General features: G+C 45.5%; 2 protein-coding genes across 2 annotated transcripts in view; one reads left to right on the top strand and one right to left on the bottom strand.

The window, feature by feature from the left end:
- The window catches only part of LOC104651592 (uncharacterized), a 226,075-nt gene extending 225,841 nt beyond the window's left edge, over positions 1 to 234 (bottom strand). Inside the window, exon 1 of the mRNA XM_074389101.1 lies at positions 101 to 234. Within this exon, the coding sequence (XP_074245202.1) occupies positions 101 to 234 (134 nt within the window). The remainder of the gene's footprint in view (positions 1 to 100) is intronic.
- The window catches only part of ELAC2 (elaC ribonuclease Z 2), a 26,836-nt gene continuing 11,704 nt past the window's right edge, over positions 155 to 15,286 (top strand). Inside the window, exons 1-12 of the mRNA XM_039475736.2 lie at positions 155 to 477; positions 1,076 to 1,126; positions 1,260 to 1,330; positions 2,432 to 2,496; positions 4,121 to 4,178; positions 5,735 to 5,803; positions 7,221 to 7,340; positions 8,301 to 8,359; positions 12,075 to 12,133; positions 12,228 to 12,300; positions 13,578 to 13,690; positions 15,103 to 15,198. Of these exons, the coding sequence (XP_039331670.1) occupies positions 233 to 477; positions 1,076 to 1,126; positions 1,260 to 1,330; positions 2,432 to 2,496; positions 4,121 to 4,178; positions 5,735 to 5,803; positions 7,221 to 7,340; positions 8,301 to 8,359; positions 12,075 to 12,133; positions 12,228 to 12,300; positions 13,578 to 13,690; positions 15,103 to 15,198 (1,079 nt within the window). The 5' untranslated portion in view covers positions 155 to 232. The remainder of the gene's footprint in view (positions 478 to 1,075; positions 1,127 to 1,259; positions 1,331 to 2,431; positions 2,497 to 4,120; positions 4,179 to 5,734; positions 5,804 to 7,220; positions 7,341 to 8,300; positions 8,360 to 12,074; positions 12,134 to 12,227; positions 12,301 to 13,577; positions 13,691 to 15,102; positions 15,199 to 15,286) is intronic.

The following is a 15,286-nucleotide window of genomic DNA, read 5'->3' as shown; positions in this document are numbered from 1 at the left end:
GGGCGGGGCCGCTTGAGACGCTCTAGTATTCCGCTACTCTATGGCTGCTGCTAATTAAAACGTCACGCGCGGTAAGACTCCTTTCTATTGGATGATCAACCTCGCGTAGGCGGGCAGCTCCGTGCGCAGCGCGCTGATTGGCTGGAACCGCCATGCGGAGCGGCGGGGCGGTGCATGGGGCGCGCGAACGGAGGACACCGGCGACTTTCTCAGTTCTGGTAGAGAGAGGCGCATGTGGACCCTTTGCTCCGTGTTGCGGTCCGCGGCCAGGCGCGCCATGTCGCAGGAGCGCACCTTGTCGAAGGGATCTGCCCGCCGCCAGCGGCCGCCCAAGGACCCACTGCGGCACCTGCGCACGCGAGAGAAGCGCGGCCCGCCGGGGTGCTTTGAGAGCCCGAACACCGTGTACCTGCAGGTGGTGGCCTCGGGTCGCCGGGACGCGGGCGCCGCGCTCTACGTCTTCTCCGAGTACAACCGGTCAGTGCGCCGCGCCCGGAGTCCCCTCCACGAGCCACGCCCGATCCCGCCGGGCCCTCGGTGCGGTAGACCTCAGAGCATCCGGGCACCTCCCAGCGCTTCGGCTTCCCTATTTCACACGTGTGGGATTTCACTGTTGCAGGGATTCCTTGGAGTTTTAGGGGTTGGGAACCCCCAGATTCCTTGCATCCATGTGATTTCTGGGGATATATGAAGAATTTAAGACTTGGGTCTGAGCGTTCTCTTCCCAGCCGTGGGGCCCCGGCCTGGCACTCAGTACTCTCGGAGCTTCATCCTCTTTCGTGCACCCCAAGGCCAGTGCGTCGTTGTTAGCATGTGGGGTGGACCGATCTGTTGAAGAGCCAGTGGTAGGGAAAGTACCCATATTGGCCCAGCAGCCCCCCACACAGGCCCCCACTCAACCTCTTCTAAGGAGGACTCAAACCCCACCGAAGTGTGGCTCGGTAATTCAATGTGGACTTTTAATATTTTTTTTTTGTTCTTTTTCAATTAGATGCTACAATAAAGCATCTAATTGGTGTCAGATAGTTTACAGAATAAAACCTTCTGGGTGTCTTGTGTAATGTTTGTCTTTTAGGTATCTCTTCAACTGTGGAGAAGGCGTTCAGAGACTCATGCAGGAGCACAAGTGAGTCAATCTCTTGCCTTTGGGAGCAGTTGATTATGGGGCTTGAAAGCCTAAATGAGAGGCCAGTTTTTTTAATAGCAAAAGTGGTCATTGCTCTTCATGTTATCCCGTTCAAATGTTTTCTCATTCTTAGGTTGAAGGTTGCTCGCCTGGACAACATATTCCTGACACGAATGCACTGGTCTAACGTTGGGGGCTTATGTGGTGAGTATATTCTTTGTAGTGTCAGGGGCTGGCGGTAAATCTCCGGAATTTTAACCTGCTTTACCATTTTTCTGAGTCGGGTGGGCAGCCAGACTTTTTTTTTTTTTCCAGTGGCACGATCTTGGCTCACTGCAGCTTCTGCCTCCTGGGATCAGGTGATCCTCCCACCTCAGCCTCCCAAGTAGCTGGGACCACAAGCATGCATCACCACACCTGGCTAATTTTTTTTGCATTTTTTGTAGAGACGGGGTTTCACCACGTTGCCCAGGCTGGTCTCAAACTCCTGGGGTCAAGCGATCCTTTTGCCTCAGCCTTTCAAAGCCCTGGGTTACACGAATGAGCCACCATCCCTGGCCTGGAATCTTTTTATACCAGCCCAGTCTGCTGCAGCACAGAGCATTAACAGCTGTGACTCAGAAGAGCAGATTTTTAATATGGACACTGCCTCTTAAGTGTTACCATCCACTTAGTTTCTTCGGTTGCTAGGCCAGAGATTTATGGCAGTAGAGTCTAGCAGTGGTGGTTATAGTTAATATGTTTACGGCGGATGCAGCCACTGTCCCCTCAATGAGCCACACCCAATCCCGCCGGGCCCTCAGTGCAGCAGACCTCAGAGCATCCGGGCACCTCCCAGCGCTTCGGAGCTGTCCCACTGTCCAGATTACCCAGTCATTTATGTCTGTCAACTGGGGAGGTCAGGGTTGTGTTGCAACCAAATTCCGTGGGCTTGCCCAGGAAGGAGTGAAGTGTTAGACCAGTCTCCCTTCTTAGGGCTGAGGCTAGGGTGAGGCACTTAAGCTGCAGAACTTAAGTCCAGCCCATCGCGTGCATGATTCTTTAAATTCTGCACACTGGGTGCCTTGCTGCTTCACCCTGGTAACAGCTCACCCCATTCTAGAGGTATTTAAAGAATATTCAGTGTCTGTTACACCTCTAGCCAGCAGCACTTCTGCTCTGTACAGGTTCCTAGTGATAATTCCGAAGCTGAAAGGAGGACATGTAGATAAGTACCTGGATTAGCTGGATTAGTATGGGGTACTCCTTCTGGTAGTGACAACAGGTCAAGTTGATGAGAGATCTGATTTTATTCATCCTTTTTAGGCATGATTCTTACTTTAAAGGAAACCGGGCTCCCAAAGTGTGTACTTTCTGGACCTCCACAACTGGTGAGTCTTTCCTCACTCACCTTTCAAAACCAACCTTTCTTTTTGTAATGTCAGTGACAAGAATTTTCCTTTTTGCAAATTAATCTTCTGTCCTCCAGAGATACCTGGTAGTTGAAACACTTCACCTTTCAAGTTAAAAAGACTTGAGTTCCAAACCTGATGAACTGTGTGACCTCGAACAAGTTACTTTACCTTTCAGAGCTTTTATTAATTCTTCTATAAGATTACTATAATGTTTCATAGAGTTTTTTCTTTTTTTTTCTTTTTTGTGGATGTGCTTTTACACAATTCATGGAGTTGTTAAAGATTAAATGATGTAGCACATCTAAAGCACTAGATGACTTTACGAGATGTGTGGCACCAAGAAGGCACACAAGAAAGGGTAGCTTTTCTTTTTATTCATGAAATTTCCGACATCTTACTTTTCAAACCAGCTTATTACACTCTTGAGAAATCTTGTGTATGTTGTTGAATATAACAGTTCATTTTCTAGTTCTTAAGAAGAAAGTCACCAAGACTTTCTTGTTAAGTCTTCCCCAAGATAGCATTTGGAATCCATCCATTTGTCTCTTGATTTTTTTTTTTTTTTTTGAGTCTGAGTCTTGCACTGTTGCACAGGCTGGAGTGCAACGGCATGATCTCTGCTCACTGCAACATCCGCCTCCCAGGTTCAAGCAATTCTTCTACCTCAGCCTCCCAAGTAGCTGGGATTACAGGTGCCCGCCACCGTGCCCGGCTAATTTTTTGTATTTTTAGTAGAGACAGGGTTTCACTATGTTGGCCAGGCTGGTCTCGAACTCCTGAACTTGTGCTCCGCCCACCTTGGCCTCCCAAAGTGCTGGGATTACAGGTGTGAGCCTGAAATCCATCCATTTGTCTCTTTTTGTGGCCTTCCTTATCTCTGTTTTCTGCATCTGTAAACTACAATAGCCTCCTATATCCATTCTTGCCTTCCTGTAATCCATCTGCCACACAGCAGCCAGAAAGGTCACTTAAAGACAGAAGAGTGATGTGTCACTTGCTACACTAAAGCCCTTCATAGGCCCCCCCTTGCAATACAGTCCAAAACACCCTGATATAGCCTACAAGTCCTGTAGGCCCCAGCCCCTACCCACACTTTCATCTGTGCCCATCACTGAGCTGCAGCTTCCATGGCCAACTCTTAAGCCCTTCTGACTCCTTGTTCACTTCAGGACTTCCGTCCATCCACTAGTTCCCTCTGCCTCTTCTAACTGCTGCCTATATTTTACTAAACCTTCGGGGCTCAGCTAGAGGGTCATTGACTCCAGAACTGTCTCTTCTCCAGGCAAGTTGGATCCCAGCCCTCTGTATTTTTTATTTTCCTTGCAGAGCACTTAGCATAATTGCCACTAAGCTATTTTTGTTATCGTGTTTCATTTTGTCTTCTCCACTGGCCTGATTACATCAAGGACTCCATCTCTTTCCTGCTAAATCCTTGGCATATGACATAGTGGACGCTTAGTAAACATTTGTAATAAATGATGTTCCAAATACTAAGGTTTGTTTTAAGTTGATACCTATTGGTAACCTTTAAAATATTTGAATACTTGCTGTGTTCTAAGTTTGTTTAACCATAATTGCTCATTTCTTTGTTTCTCATTAGGAAAAATACCTCGAAGCAATCAAAATATTTTCTGGTCCATTGAAAGGAATAGAACTGGGTACGTCTTTGTCTGTGACTCATTATCTGCTATTTCTTACTCATACATGCCCTGACCTCTCAAATTAGAATCCATTAAAAACATTGAAATTAAACCTCAAAGTCAAATGCTTCATCACCATGAAATGGTGGTGGTGTTTTGTTTTTGTTTTTTTGACAGAGTCTTGGCTCTGTCAGCAGGCTGGAGTGCAGTGACACAATCTCGGGTCGCTGTAACCTCCACCTCCTGGGTTCAAGCAATCCTCCTGCCTTAGCCTCCAAAGTACCTGGAGCTACAGGCACATGCCACCACACTCTGCTAATTTTTCATGTTTTTAGTAGAGATGGGGTTTCACCATATTGGCCAGGATAGCCTCAAGATCTCTTGACCTCGTGATCCACCCACTTTGACCTCCTAGAGTGCTGGGATTACAGGCGTGAGCCACTGCACCTGGCCAGAGATGGGTTTTTTAAATAATGCCTGTTGACATTTCCTGTGCTTCCACCTCAGTGCTGCAAAAGTAGGGACCAGATAGGCAGGAGTAACTGAACAGCTGATCCATGCCTGTGTACTTGCTGTGAGTGTTCTCCATTTAGACAGGGCGCTCAGTTCTAGAGGTGCTTCTCGGTGTTGCTTTGAATTTCCTGTAACCAGGGGACGGGGCAGTGGGTGTGATGAGAGGCTCTTAAAGGTTTTGTGGCCAACTTTGTACATTGAACCACAGCTCTAGGTGTGCAGGGAGGCTTACAGCCTCTTGATGGGAAGAGGCCTCACTGAGGGTGCTAGGAGGACCTCGTCCCGGCACTGGTGTGCATCTGTGGGTTGTTAATACTCCTCTTATATAGAAACACTAGTATTTTGTTTCAAAATACATATCAGCTCTTCTAGTTGAGATGATAGGTTCTCTGGCTTCATAATTCTTTTTGTTAACTTGGACCTCTGAAAGTTGAGTTCCAGTTTGTTTTGTTTTTAAATATATATATATATATATATATGTATATATATACACATACATATTTTGAGATGGAGTCTTGCTCTATCGCCCAGGCTAGAGAGCAGTGGAGTTATCTTGGCTCACTTACAACTTCCACCTCTCAGGTTCAAGTGATTTCTTCTGCCTCAGCCTCCTGAGTAGCTGGGACTACAGGCACCCACCACCTAATAGCACCACCCTGGCTAATTTTTGTATTTTTTAGTAGAGATGGGATTTCACCATTTTGGCCAGGCTGGTCTCGAACTCTTGACCCTCACAATCTGCCCACATTGGCTTCCCAAGGTGCTGGGATTATAGGCGTGAGCCACCGTGCCCAGCCTTGTTTTTAAATTTTTAATTGATAGTCACCAATGATTATAATGTCCTTTCAGCTGGCTGTAGTAAATATAAATGGCTGACAAAAATACGCTTTTATTTATTTCCTAAAAATTGTAATCTCCTTAGTCCATTTTTTGTGTCAGATTTCCACCATAAGACTGAGGCAGTTCACTGCAGGCAATTCCTGCTTGGTGATTGTGGAAGTTAGTCTTTCCACACGTCTTCACTAATGCAATCACTTTGCTGTTGTGTGGTTTTCTTGTAGCTGTGCGGCCCCACTCTGCCCCAGAATACAAGGATGAGACCATGACAGTTTACCAGGTCCCCATATACAGTGAGTATGAAAGCCAGATGTCCTGGGAGGCGGGTGTAGTCCTGAGTAGAGAGAACATGGGTGATAATAGAAATGGAACATTTGCTTTAGGCACCCTGGTTTGTGTTCTGAGCATGATTAGAAAATTTAGATGGGGAATTAAGATATGGTTCCCGCCCTTAAGGAGCTTATAGTCTTATGGATAAGCACCTCTAACTCACGCCTAATGATAGTGATTATGCTTTGGAATATTACATCATCAAGCACTGTTGGGAAATAGATTGTGTTACAGTTTGCACATTCATTGCTTGGAAGTTTTTTCCCCACAGGTGTAAGTACCCTCTTTTGATGACAGGGTTGTGAAGAGGTTGGCACAGATAGGCTTTTTAAAATAAATAATGATAACAGAAACCTAAAAGATGTGTTGTTAGGGGGTTAGAAGCTCCTACAAACTCTGAAGTACCAGGGCCAGATGATGTGGTCTTCCCTTAAGGAGAGTCAGTCTTGTCCTGAGCGTGGCTAAAGACATTCCGTATCGTTTTACTTACATGTGAAGAGAATACCAAGCAGTAGGGGTATTTCCTTGATAGTGCTAACTGACGTGATGCTTACCAAGTGCTGATGGATAATAGACCAGAGCACCCAATAAAGGCCAGAGAAGTCCAGAACCTGGCGAGGAGATGAGGTTTATGCCGACTGTGGGCAGGAGGCAGCGGGGAGGGGAGGAATGTGCTGGAGCAATTGGCACAAGTGCTCATAGGCCAGTACTGTGACGGTCTGAGCAGCACTCCCGTGGCCTGGCTCATTCCACCTACTCATGTCTTCTCTCACCTGAGCCCTGCTGTTGCCACCTCCAGCCTGAGTTGTTCCCTCTGTTGTGCATTTCTGGCACCCTGTTCTTCGCTCCATTGTGTTCACTGTCGTGTGTTACTTGTGCGATCTCTATTAACATGCTCAGTTTTGCTGATCATTATTTTTTCAGTGCCCAGTGGCCCTAAATGAATGAACATATGTTCATTGTCGTTACAGCTGTGCTTTAGCTTCTTAGAGCAGCGAATTGTTTTCCCTTCATCTTGAACTTTAACTAAATGTAAAATGATGCTCCTTCTCCTAGAGATAGGTACCCTTTGGGCATACGTTTTTTAGTGGGATTGATGATAGTAAATATGCATGGTGACAACCCACATTGTTTGTATAACACATTGTTGAGTTGGTACCATTGGCGAGGCTGTGAGCTAAGCAGAAACAAAAAGATGAACAGGACATAGATGCAGCCCGAAAACCAGGTAGAAAGGTAAGTAATTAGTTATTTCTTACTGTATAGTGAAAGGTGTGCTGATTTAATTGGCCTTCTGACATTCCCTTGTATGAACATCTGGACTTTGGCTGTGAGCTCACCTTGTGCAGTGTGTAATTTGGTGGTGTCTGCACTGACCAGGTGAACCGAGGAGTGGGGAGCAACAACCATGGCAGAGTCCAGAAAGGCCTCTGAGCAGGCTCAGTCCAGAGCGATCTTCAGACTCCGGGTCCAGTGAAAATGAGCAGCTCCTTCCACATGGTAATAGTATAAACAAAACAGAGCAGTGGGAAGCCTTGCGTTTTCTTAATTCTCTGCCTCATCATGCTTGAAGAGAATCATTCTTATAAGAAAACCGTGTGTGTAAGTAAAACAGATACTTCTTCCTGGGCTCAATATAACTTGGCCCATGGGGAGAAAGAGAAGGGTTGTTGTAAAGGTGGTAGCTTGGAGCTTTCGACCAGTCCAGGGCCAAACTGCTTTGTTTTCCCAGAGGAGAACAGGGCCCAACAAACTGATTGATTTTGTATTTTTCATTTGTATTTTTCATCAATGTAACATTCATGCAGATTTTTCATCAGTGTGGAAACCAGAACTGCTAAGCCAGTGAGACAGTCACATCAATGAGAGGATCTGCATCTCTTCTTCCAGAATGACAGCCCACTCAGAAACAGAGTTAAAAGTCCAGGATTAGGTGTAGCTCAGGAGTTGGGCTGCTTCCACAGTTTGTTGTCCTTAACAGAAAGCCAGCGTCGGCAAAGCTCAGCAGCACATCTTTCTGTCCCAAGGTCGTGTCTTGTGTCTAGTGACTGAGAACAGGCTGACTCTATATGCTGTCCTCATTCGCTTGGCACGAGGTATTTTCTCTGCAGGCCTTTGAACCTTTGTGTTATTTCATATATTCTAATATGTGTTATAAAGCACATTACAATTGTCTCCTCTCCAGTCCTAGGTGAAGTGTCATTTAAAAAAAAATTTTACTTGCCAAAGTTTTTCTGGTGAGAGTTTTCTGTTTTTTATTTACCCCAACAAATCTCCACATAAATGGGGAAAAAAAAATATCTTCTTGAGTTATTAGTGGCTTCAACCTCTGTATTGGGACAGCAACATCCATTTAAGTTTTATGTGAAGTGAAATTAGTTATCGGTGTCGTAACTCGGTCTGCGATATCTTGATAACTTTCACATTTACCTTGTTATAATCAAATGTATTTTTCCTCAGGTGTTAGCCGGAGAAGAGGGGGCAGGGACCCTTCCCTGGTCGTAGCTTTCATCTGTAAGGTAAGGGAGCCATTCCGGAGGGCTGTACGTGACTCAGGGGTTGGCCAGCAACCTTTGGTTTGCACTTATTTAATAATTTGAGGGTAGCAGCTCCTGTCACCTGAACCAAGAAGAAATGGCAGATCTTCAAATACAAATCAATAGAAATGATACTGGCCAGGAGCCTACCACGAGTGTTACTACTGACCTTTCATGATTGTCATCACTTGCAGGTTTCAGAGTTTAGATGTTCTGTTTCTCAGAATAACCCCATACTTTTATTTTCTTTTAAATTCTTTTCCAGTGCCCTGTCAGCTTCCGTATATACTCTTTCTTTTTTCTTTTGTAGAGACGGAGTCTCGCTCTGTCACTTGGGATATAGTGTGCAGTGGTGCGATCTCAGCTCAGTGCAATCCCCGCTTCCCAGGTTCAAACGGTCCTCCCACCCCAGCCTCCCGAGTAGCTGGGATTACAGGCATGCACCACCCATGCCTGGTTAATTTTTGTATTTTTAGGAGAGACAGGGTTTGCCATGTTGGCCAGGCTGGTCTGGAACTCGTGACCTCAGTTGATCCACTGGCCTTGGCCTCCCATAAGTGCTGGGATATAGGCATGAGGCATTGCACCTGGCCCATATTCTTTTATATTTGCCAACAATCAATCCTTTTAGAATTCGGAATTTTTATTTTTTTTTTAATTAATTGTTTTTTTTGAGATGGACTTTTGCTCTTGTTGCCCAGTCTGGGGTGCAGTGGCGCAATCTTGGCTCACCACAACCTCTGCTTCCTGGTTCAAGCGATTCTCCTGTCCAGCCCCTTGAGTAGCTGGGATTACAGACGCCCACCACTATGCCTGGCTAGTTTTTGGTATGTAGAGACTGGGTTTCACCACGTTGGCCAGGCTGGTCTCGAACTCCTGACCTCAGGTGATCCGCCCATCTCAGCCACCCATAGTGCTCGGATTACAGGTGAGAGCCACTGTGCCTGGCTGAATTCAGAAATTATTGAAGGCAGCTGCGTGTGTTTTCCTTCAACTCCATCAGGCCTTTATTCAAAGTCTTTTAACTCTGTTTTACTTTATTTCCCTGCAATAGTTAAGGTGTAACAGCAGATTGCTTGGAATATTAGCTAGCATTCAGAAAGGCCTAGATCTGTAACTGTGAAATTGGTCAAATTCCATTAAAAATTTTTATTACAGTAAACTGTTTATAAGATCTGGCTAATGGATTATTTTTAATAGATTTTTGCATTAAAATTTTATGATCATACAATTTTCAACCAATTTGTCTAAATATGTGAAAAGATTTCATTGCCTTTTTGTGGGCTTAGATTTTTTTTCATGTTGATTTTGAAATATATTTGGAATTTTTATCTGAATTATAAAACCTACAAGTGAAAATAATAAAGTAAGTACTAATATTAGTTGCAAGATCATTGCCAGTGTCATTTCTATCAATTTATTTGAATAATGTGATTTTCATAAAAGTTAAGTATTATTGTTAACACGCTTATTACTTATGTGTCTGAGTTTCTAGACAGCAAAATAATTTTTTAAACTTAAAAAAAATTTTATTTTTGATAATCTATATTTATACTGTCTGATTTTTCAACTGTTTTTACATGATATTCTTTACATTGTATTCCTCCTTTCCTGAATAGGTAACACTGAGCATGATGAAATGTGACAAGCTCACTTTGACACACTCAGGCAGTTGCTCTGTGATCAGGCAGCCATGCCTGGGGGCTGCCAGCTGCCTGCCCTGGCTTTTCTGTTTCCTTCCTTGCTGTCTTCTGCTGCTGCTTCTGAGGGCTCTTGTCACTGGATTAACCTGTAACCACTTTCCCCTCTTCTAATTAATTTGCCGCTCTCAGGTGACGGTTTGGAAAGCAGTAAAACTGAGCTAGGTCAAGTTCTGGGAGTCTCTGGGCATGAGGACCTGAGAAACTCACCTGATGGAAGACCTTGGCTTTGGGCAGCTGGCGCAGTGTTGGACCTTGTCGGCTGCATCTGGCTGTCATCCGTCTTCTAAATACTCTGCATTCCTCAGAGAGGAACGCATCTCCATGGGTTGAGTTCAGCTCCTGGGGAGATGGGTTTCCCTGCCTTAAGTCTGCAGGTATCTTTTTTTTTTTTTTTTTTCTCAAAGATGGAGTCTCCCTCTGTCACCCAGGCCGGAGTGCAGTGTAGCCATGTCAGCTCACTGCAACATCCGCCTCTCAGGCTCAAGTGATTCTTCTGCCTCAGCCTCCCATGCTGGGATCCCAGGTGCCTGCCATTTTGCCTAGCTAATTTTTGTATTGTTGGTAGAAACGGGGTTTCGCCATGTTGGCCAAGCGGGTCTCAAACTCCTGACCTCAAGTGATCTGCCTGCCCAGGCCTCCCAAAGTGCTGGGATTAAAGGAGTGAACTACCACACCCAGCCTTCAAGTACCATTTATTTATTATTTTATTTATTTAGAGACGGAGTCTTGCTGTGTTGCCCAGCTGGAGTGCAGTGACACCATCTCAGCTCACTGCAACCTCCTCCTCCCAGGTTCAAGTGATTGTCCTGCCTCAGCCTCCCAAGTAACTGGGATTGCAGGTGCCCATGACCATACCCAGCTAATTTTTGTATTTTTAGTAGAGATCAGGTTTCACCATGTTGGCCAGGCTGGTCTTGAACTCCGGACCTCAAGTGATCCTCCTGCCTTGGGCTCCTAAAGTGATGGGATTACAGTGAGCCACTGCCCCCAGAAGTCTTTTAAACATTAGAGAGACATTGAGTTGCTATCCCCAAACCCATTTGGGTGTGGAGAGAATGCTGGGTCATGACATGCTTGTTAATTATCTAAAGATGTCAGCCATCAGTCATCATTGTGTGATGTGCATACTGAAGCTGTAATCCTTCATCTAGGACAGTATTTTTCAAAATGGAAAATTCTAGAACCCCGAGAATAAGGATTTCAGATCCAAATTTGAGATTTAGCCCTTTGAGTAAGTTTTTGACTTCAGGGAGTTAAAAGAAGATGCACATAGTTGATGAAGATTTAAAGGAGAAAATGAAAATCAGATATAATCCAACACTCAAAGACATATGTCATTTCTGACTTTTTTCTGGTGTGTGTAAAAAAAATTTTTTTCATATAGAACGATTATGAAGCTTTGTGATAGAATTATTGTTTGCCTTTCTAATATAATAGCATATTGAGGATTTTTAATTGTAATTGTTTTCTCTAAGATAAAAGCAATGACATTATATTGCCAAATAATTGCAAAATACAAGTAAAATTTTTTTTAAAAATCATCCTTTTGTTAGCCTATCACTGTCGTTGTAATATTATGTTACATACAGTTTGCTTGATGGTTGCTGTGTTAGGCAGTGCTCTCTGGTGACATTCCTTTAGCTGTTAATTGAGGCGTGTAGAATGACAGAAGAGTGTTTCTCCTCAATGATGTTTGAAGGATGCTTATTAACTTTCATATTGAAATGAGTTACATTTTTTTATTAAATTTATAATGAGTCGATCCTAGGAAATAAAGCACTGTGATTTAAATCATTTTGTCTTTTAGTACTAAAGCATTTGACAATAAATTTACTTATTGAAAATATAGTGTACCTTCTGAATGCAATAAATGCATTTTAATGAATTGTAAGAACACAACATTTTTTTTAAATCCAGAAAGATACACTTCTGAGAAAACTGATTAAAACCAAACTTCTTGCTTAGCCACTGAATTCACGTTTTCTTTGTTGCAGCTTCACTTAAAGAGAGGAAACTTCTTGGTGTTAAAAGCAAAGGACCTGGGCCTCCCAGTGTGAGTGTCGGGGGTGAGGCTTCTGGGGCCTTCCTGGGTCACCTTTGCACTGAAGGAAAACACATCTCACAGAGGCCTTGCCTCTTCATTTCAGTGGGACAGCTGCCATCGCCCCCATCATTGCTGATGTCAAGGCGGGGAAAAGCATCATTCATGAAGGAAGAGAGGTGAGACGCCTGGTGTTGTCGATGATTCAGCAGTTACAGGTAGGGTCTGGAGGAGCAATGGGCAGTCACTATCTGGTGCAGGCCCCACAGACACCACTTCTGAAGGAAGAGCAATAGTTTGGATATCACTTAGCTAAGTGATAAAATGGACTCTTTTTTTTTTTTTCTGAGACAGAGTTTTACCGTTGTTGCCCAGGCTGGAGTGCGATGGTGTGATCTCAGCTCACTGCAACCTCTACCTCCTGGGTTCAAGCAATTCTCCTGCCTCAGCCTCCCAAGTAGCTGGGCTTACAAGCACACGCCACCACACTTGGCTAATTTTTTATATTTTGGGCAGAGGTGGAGTTTCACCATGTTGGCCAGGCTGGTCTCGAACTCCTGACCTCAGGTGATCTGCCCACCTTGGCCTCACAAAGTGCTGGGATTACAGGCATGAGCCACTGCGCTCGGCCACAATGGTCTCTTTTTATCTGTGCTTGTCCTGCATGTCAGCAGGGCTGTATTTGGGCATTTTTGTAGATTGTCCATTTAGGATCCTATCATCCTCCTCCTCAAAGAGTGCCTGCTCTCCCTGGTACTTGAGCTCAGGACGGTGTCTAACAATAGACCCCAGATGGATGGGCCTGTGGTTTGTGGCCCAGAGGAATGTCACCGTATTCTTTGTCAAGATATTTCCTCTGCCGGGCGCGGTGGCTCAAGCCTGTAATCCCAGCACTTTGGGAGGCCGGGGCGGGTGGATCACAAGGTCAAGAGATCGAGACCAACCTTGGTCAACAAGGTGAAACCCCGTCTCTACTAAAAATACAAAAAATTAGCTGGGCATGGTGGTGCATGCCTGTAATCCCAGCTACTCAAGAGGCTGAGACAGGAGAATTGCCTGAACCCAGGAGGCGGAGGTTGCGGTGAGCCGAGATCGTGCCATTGCACTCCAACCTGGGTAACAAGAGCGAAACTCCCGTCTCAAAAAAAAAAAAAAAGATATTTCCTCTGACTTCTAAGGACATGAGGACCAGTGGCCACGAATGAATAGAACCTTAATGCACGCCTCATTTCCTGGCCAGTGTAGTCCTAAAGGGCCTGTGCCTGCCAGTTACCTATTTATACGTGTCAACAAAGAGAGCAGGAGGGTGCTGCTGGTGTTGCGTAAAGCTGGTTTTGTGCTTTGTGTACCTGTCAGCTCACTGGATAGGATGTGTCATGTTAGCAGTTAACTTGAAGGCAGTTCAGTTTGGTGGCTGACCTGTGACCCAATTGGGCGGGCTTATTTGATTTTGCAGATTTTGCCCGAAGAGCTGTGTACTCCTCCAGATCCCGGTGCTGCTTTTGTGGTGGTAGAATGCCCAAATGAAGGCTTCATTCAGCCCATCTGTGAGAATGCCACCTTTCAGAGGTAATGAGGGTCTCTAAGGTGGGGAAAGTGAGAGCTGAAACCCAGCCCAGCACTGACATGGGCATGTTGTGGCAGGAGCCCTGTTTCTGGCAAGGCCCACTGTCTGGGTTTCAAATTCAGAGGCCAGGACTTCTACCTTTGGGTCGGTCCTGCTGTCAGGATTTAAGTCGTGATTGGTAAGTTGGTGGGCTCCTGTGTACGCAGACTCAAAGTGCAATTAGAAAAGGTTGAAAACTGACACCACTGAGGACTGGAGATTCAGCTGGAACTGTTACAGCTCTTACACTACAAGAAATTCTAGAACCCCCTTTTGAGTTCTAACTAATGGCACAGATTATCATTTGCATTATTTTTAACTGAATTTGCTTCCATTACCTGCATTGAGACATCTGAGGTGAATCAGAGTATGAGACTGTCGTGGTTAGGACTGTGTTACGGGATGGAATCACAGCTAGGCAATGTCTTTGGGGCCAACTGCCACTGTTTTTGTCCTCTAAAAAAGAACCAGTTTGGCAGTCAGCTTTCATCCCAGGTGGAATCTCTGACCCACGTATCTGAGTCTGAGTCTTTTCTCCAACTCGTGGTAGTTTACCTGTATTTTTCCCGTTCCTAGTTTGTGTCTGTCTGTTTTTTCACTTGTGTTTTCTACTTACCACAACAAATCCTTTTGGGCTGCTGTTCCCATTCCGAGTCAGAGTGTTAGGAGTTCATTCATAGTCGGCTTTATTCTCTGTGGGTGAACGTCGGTGCCCTGGTAGCCCAGGCTTTGTATTTTAATCAAGCTTCTTCAATGAATGAGGTGTCACCCAAGAGCCATGTGCATCTGTGTGATGATGCTGGTGGTGGGACAGATAAAAGTAGCCACCATGTATATTTCTTTTTAAAGGGAACTGGAGGGAAACACATCAGCATGTTAGTAAGTGGTCCGTTGTCCATGTGGTGGAATTTCAGACGATTTTCAGTTTTCATGCCTGTGTCACAAGTCCTCTGGAAAACAGACACCAAGGTGGCATTGGAGTGCAGGAGGTTCATTGGAGGAAATGCTGTGAGAGAGAAAGGAGAGAGGGAGCGGGAGGAGGCAGAGAGAGCCTGGGTCTGGCTTTGCAGGTCGGACCCCTGTGAGTGGAGAGGACAGGAAGGAACGGCAGTGCTGAGAAAGGATCCACCAGGCTGACTAGAAGGCCCAGAGCAGAGCTTTCCAGATGGAGGAGACCCGTGTCCACTGGAAATGGCCCAGCACTGGGGCCTGCTGTGAGCAGCCCTGGAAGAGCGTGGCCTGGGCGTGGAGGCTGTGGACTCACTGCAGTGCCGCAGAGGGCTTGGTGGTACCTCTCCCTGGCTGCATGGTTCCTCTCTCGGTATGTCCTGAGTCTGTATCACTTTGTAAAGCCCTCATTCTTCCTTCTGCCCAGGTACCAAGGAAACGCAGATGCCCCTGTGGCCTTGGTGGTTCACCTGGCCCCAGAATCTGTGCTTGTGGACAGCAGGTACCAGCAGTGGATGGAGAGGTATGGAGCCCAGCCCAGCAGCACTTGGGGCAACTCTTCTGGGTAGCGGTGCCTGCCCCTCTCCCCCCCCACCTTGCTCTTTCAAGCA

Source organism: Saimiri boliviensis, chromosome 17 (assembly GCF_048565385.1).
Source record: "Saimiri boliviensis isolate mSaiBol1 chromosome 17, mSaiBol1.pri, whole genome shotgun sequence".
Classification (NCBI taxonomy): domain Eukaryota; kingdom Metazoa; phylum Chordata; class Mammalia; order Primates; family Cebidae; genus Saimiri; species Saimiri boliviensis.
Note: the sequence above shows the minus strand (reverse complement) of the source record. Positions and strands in the feature narration are given on the sequence as shown.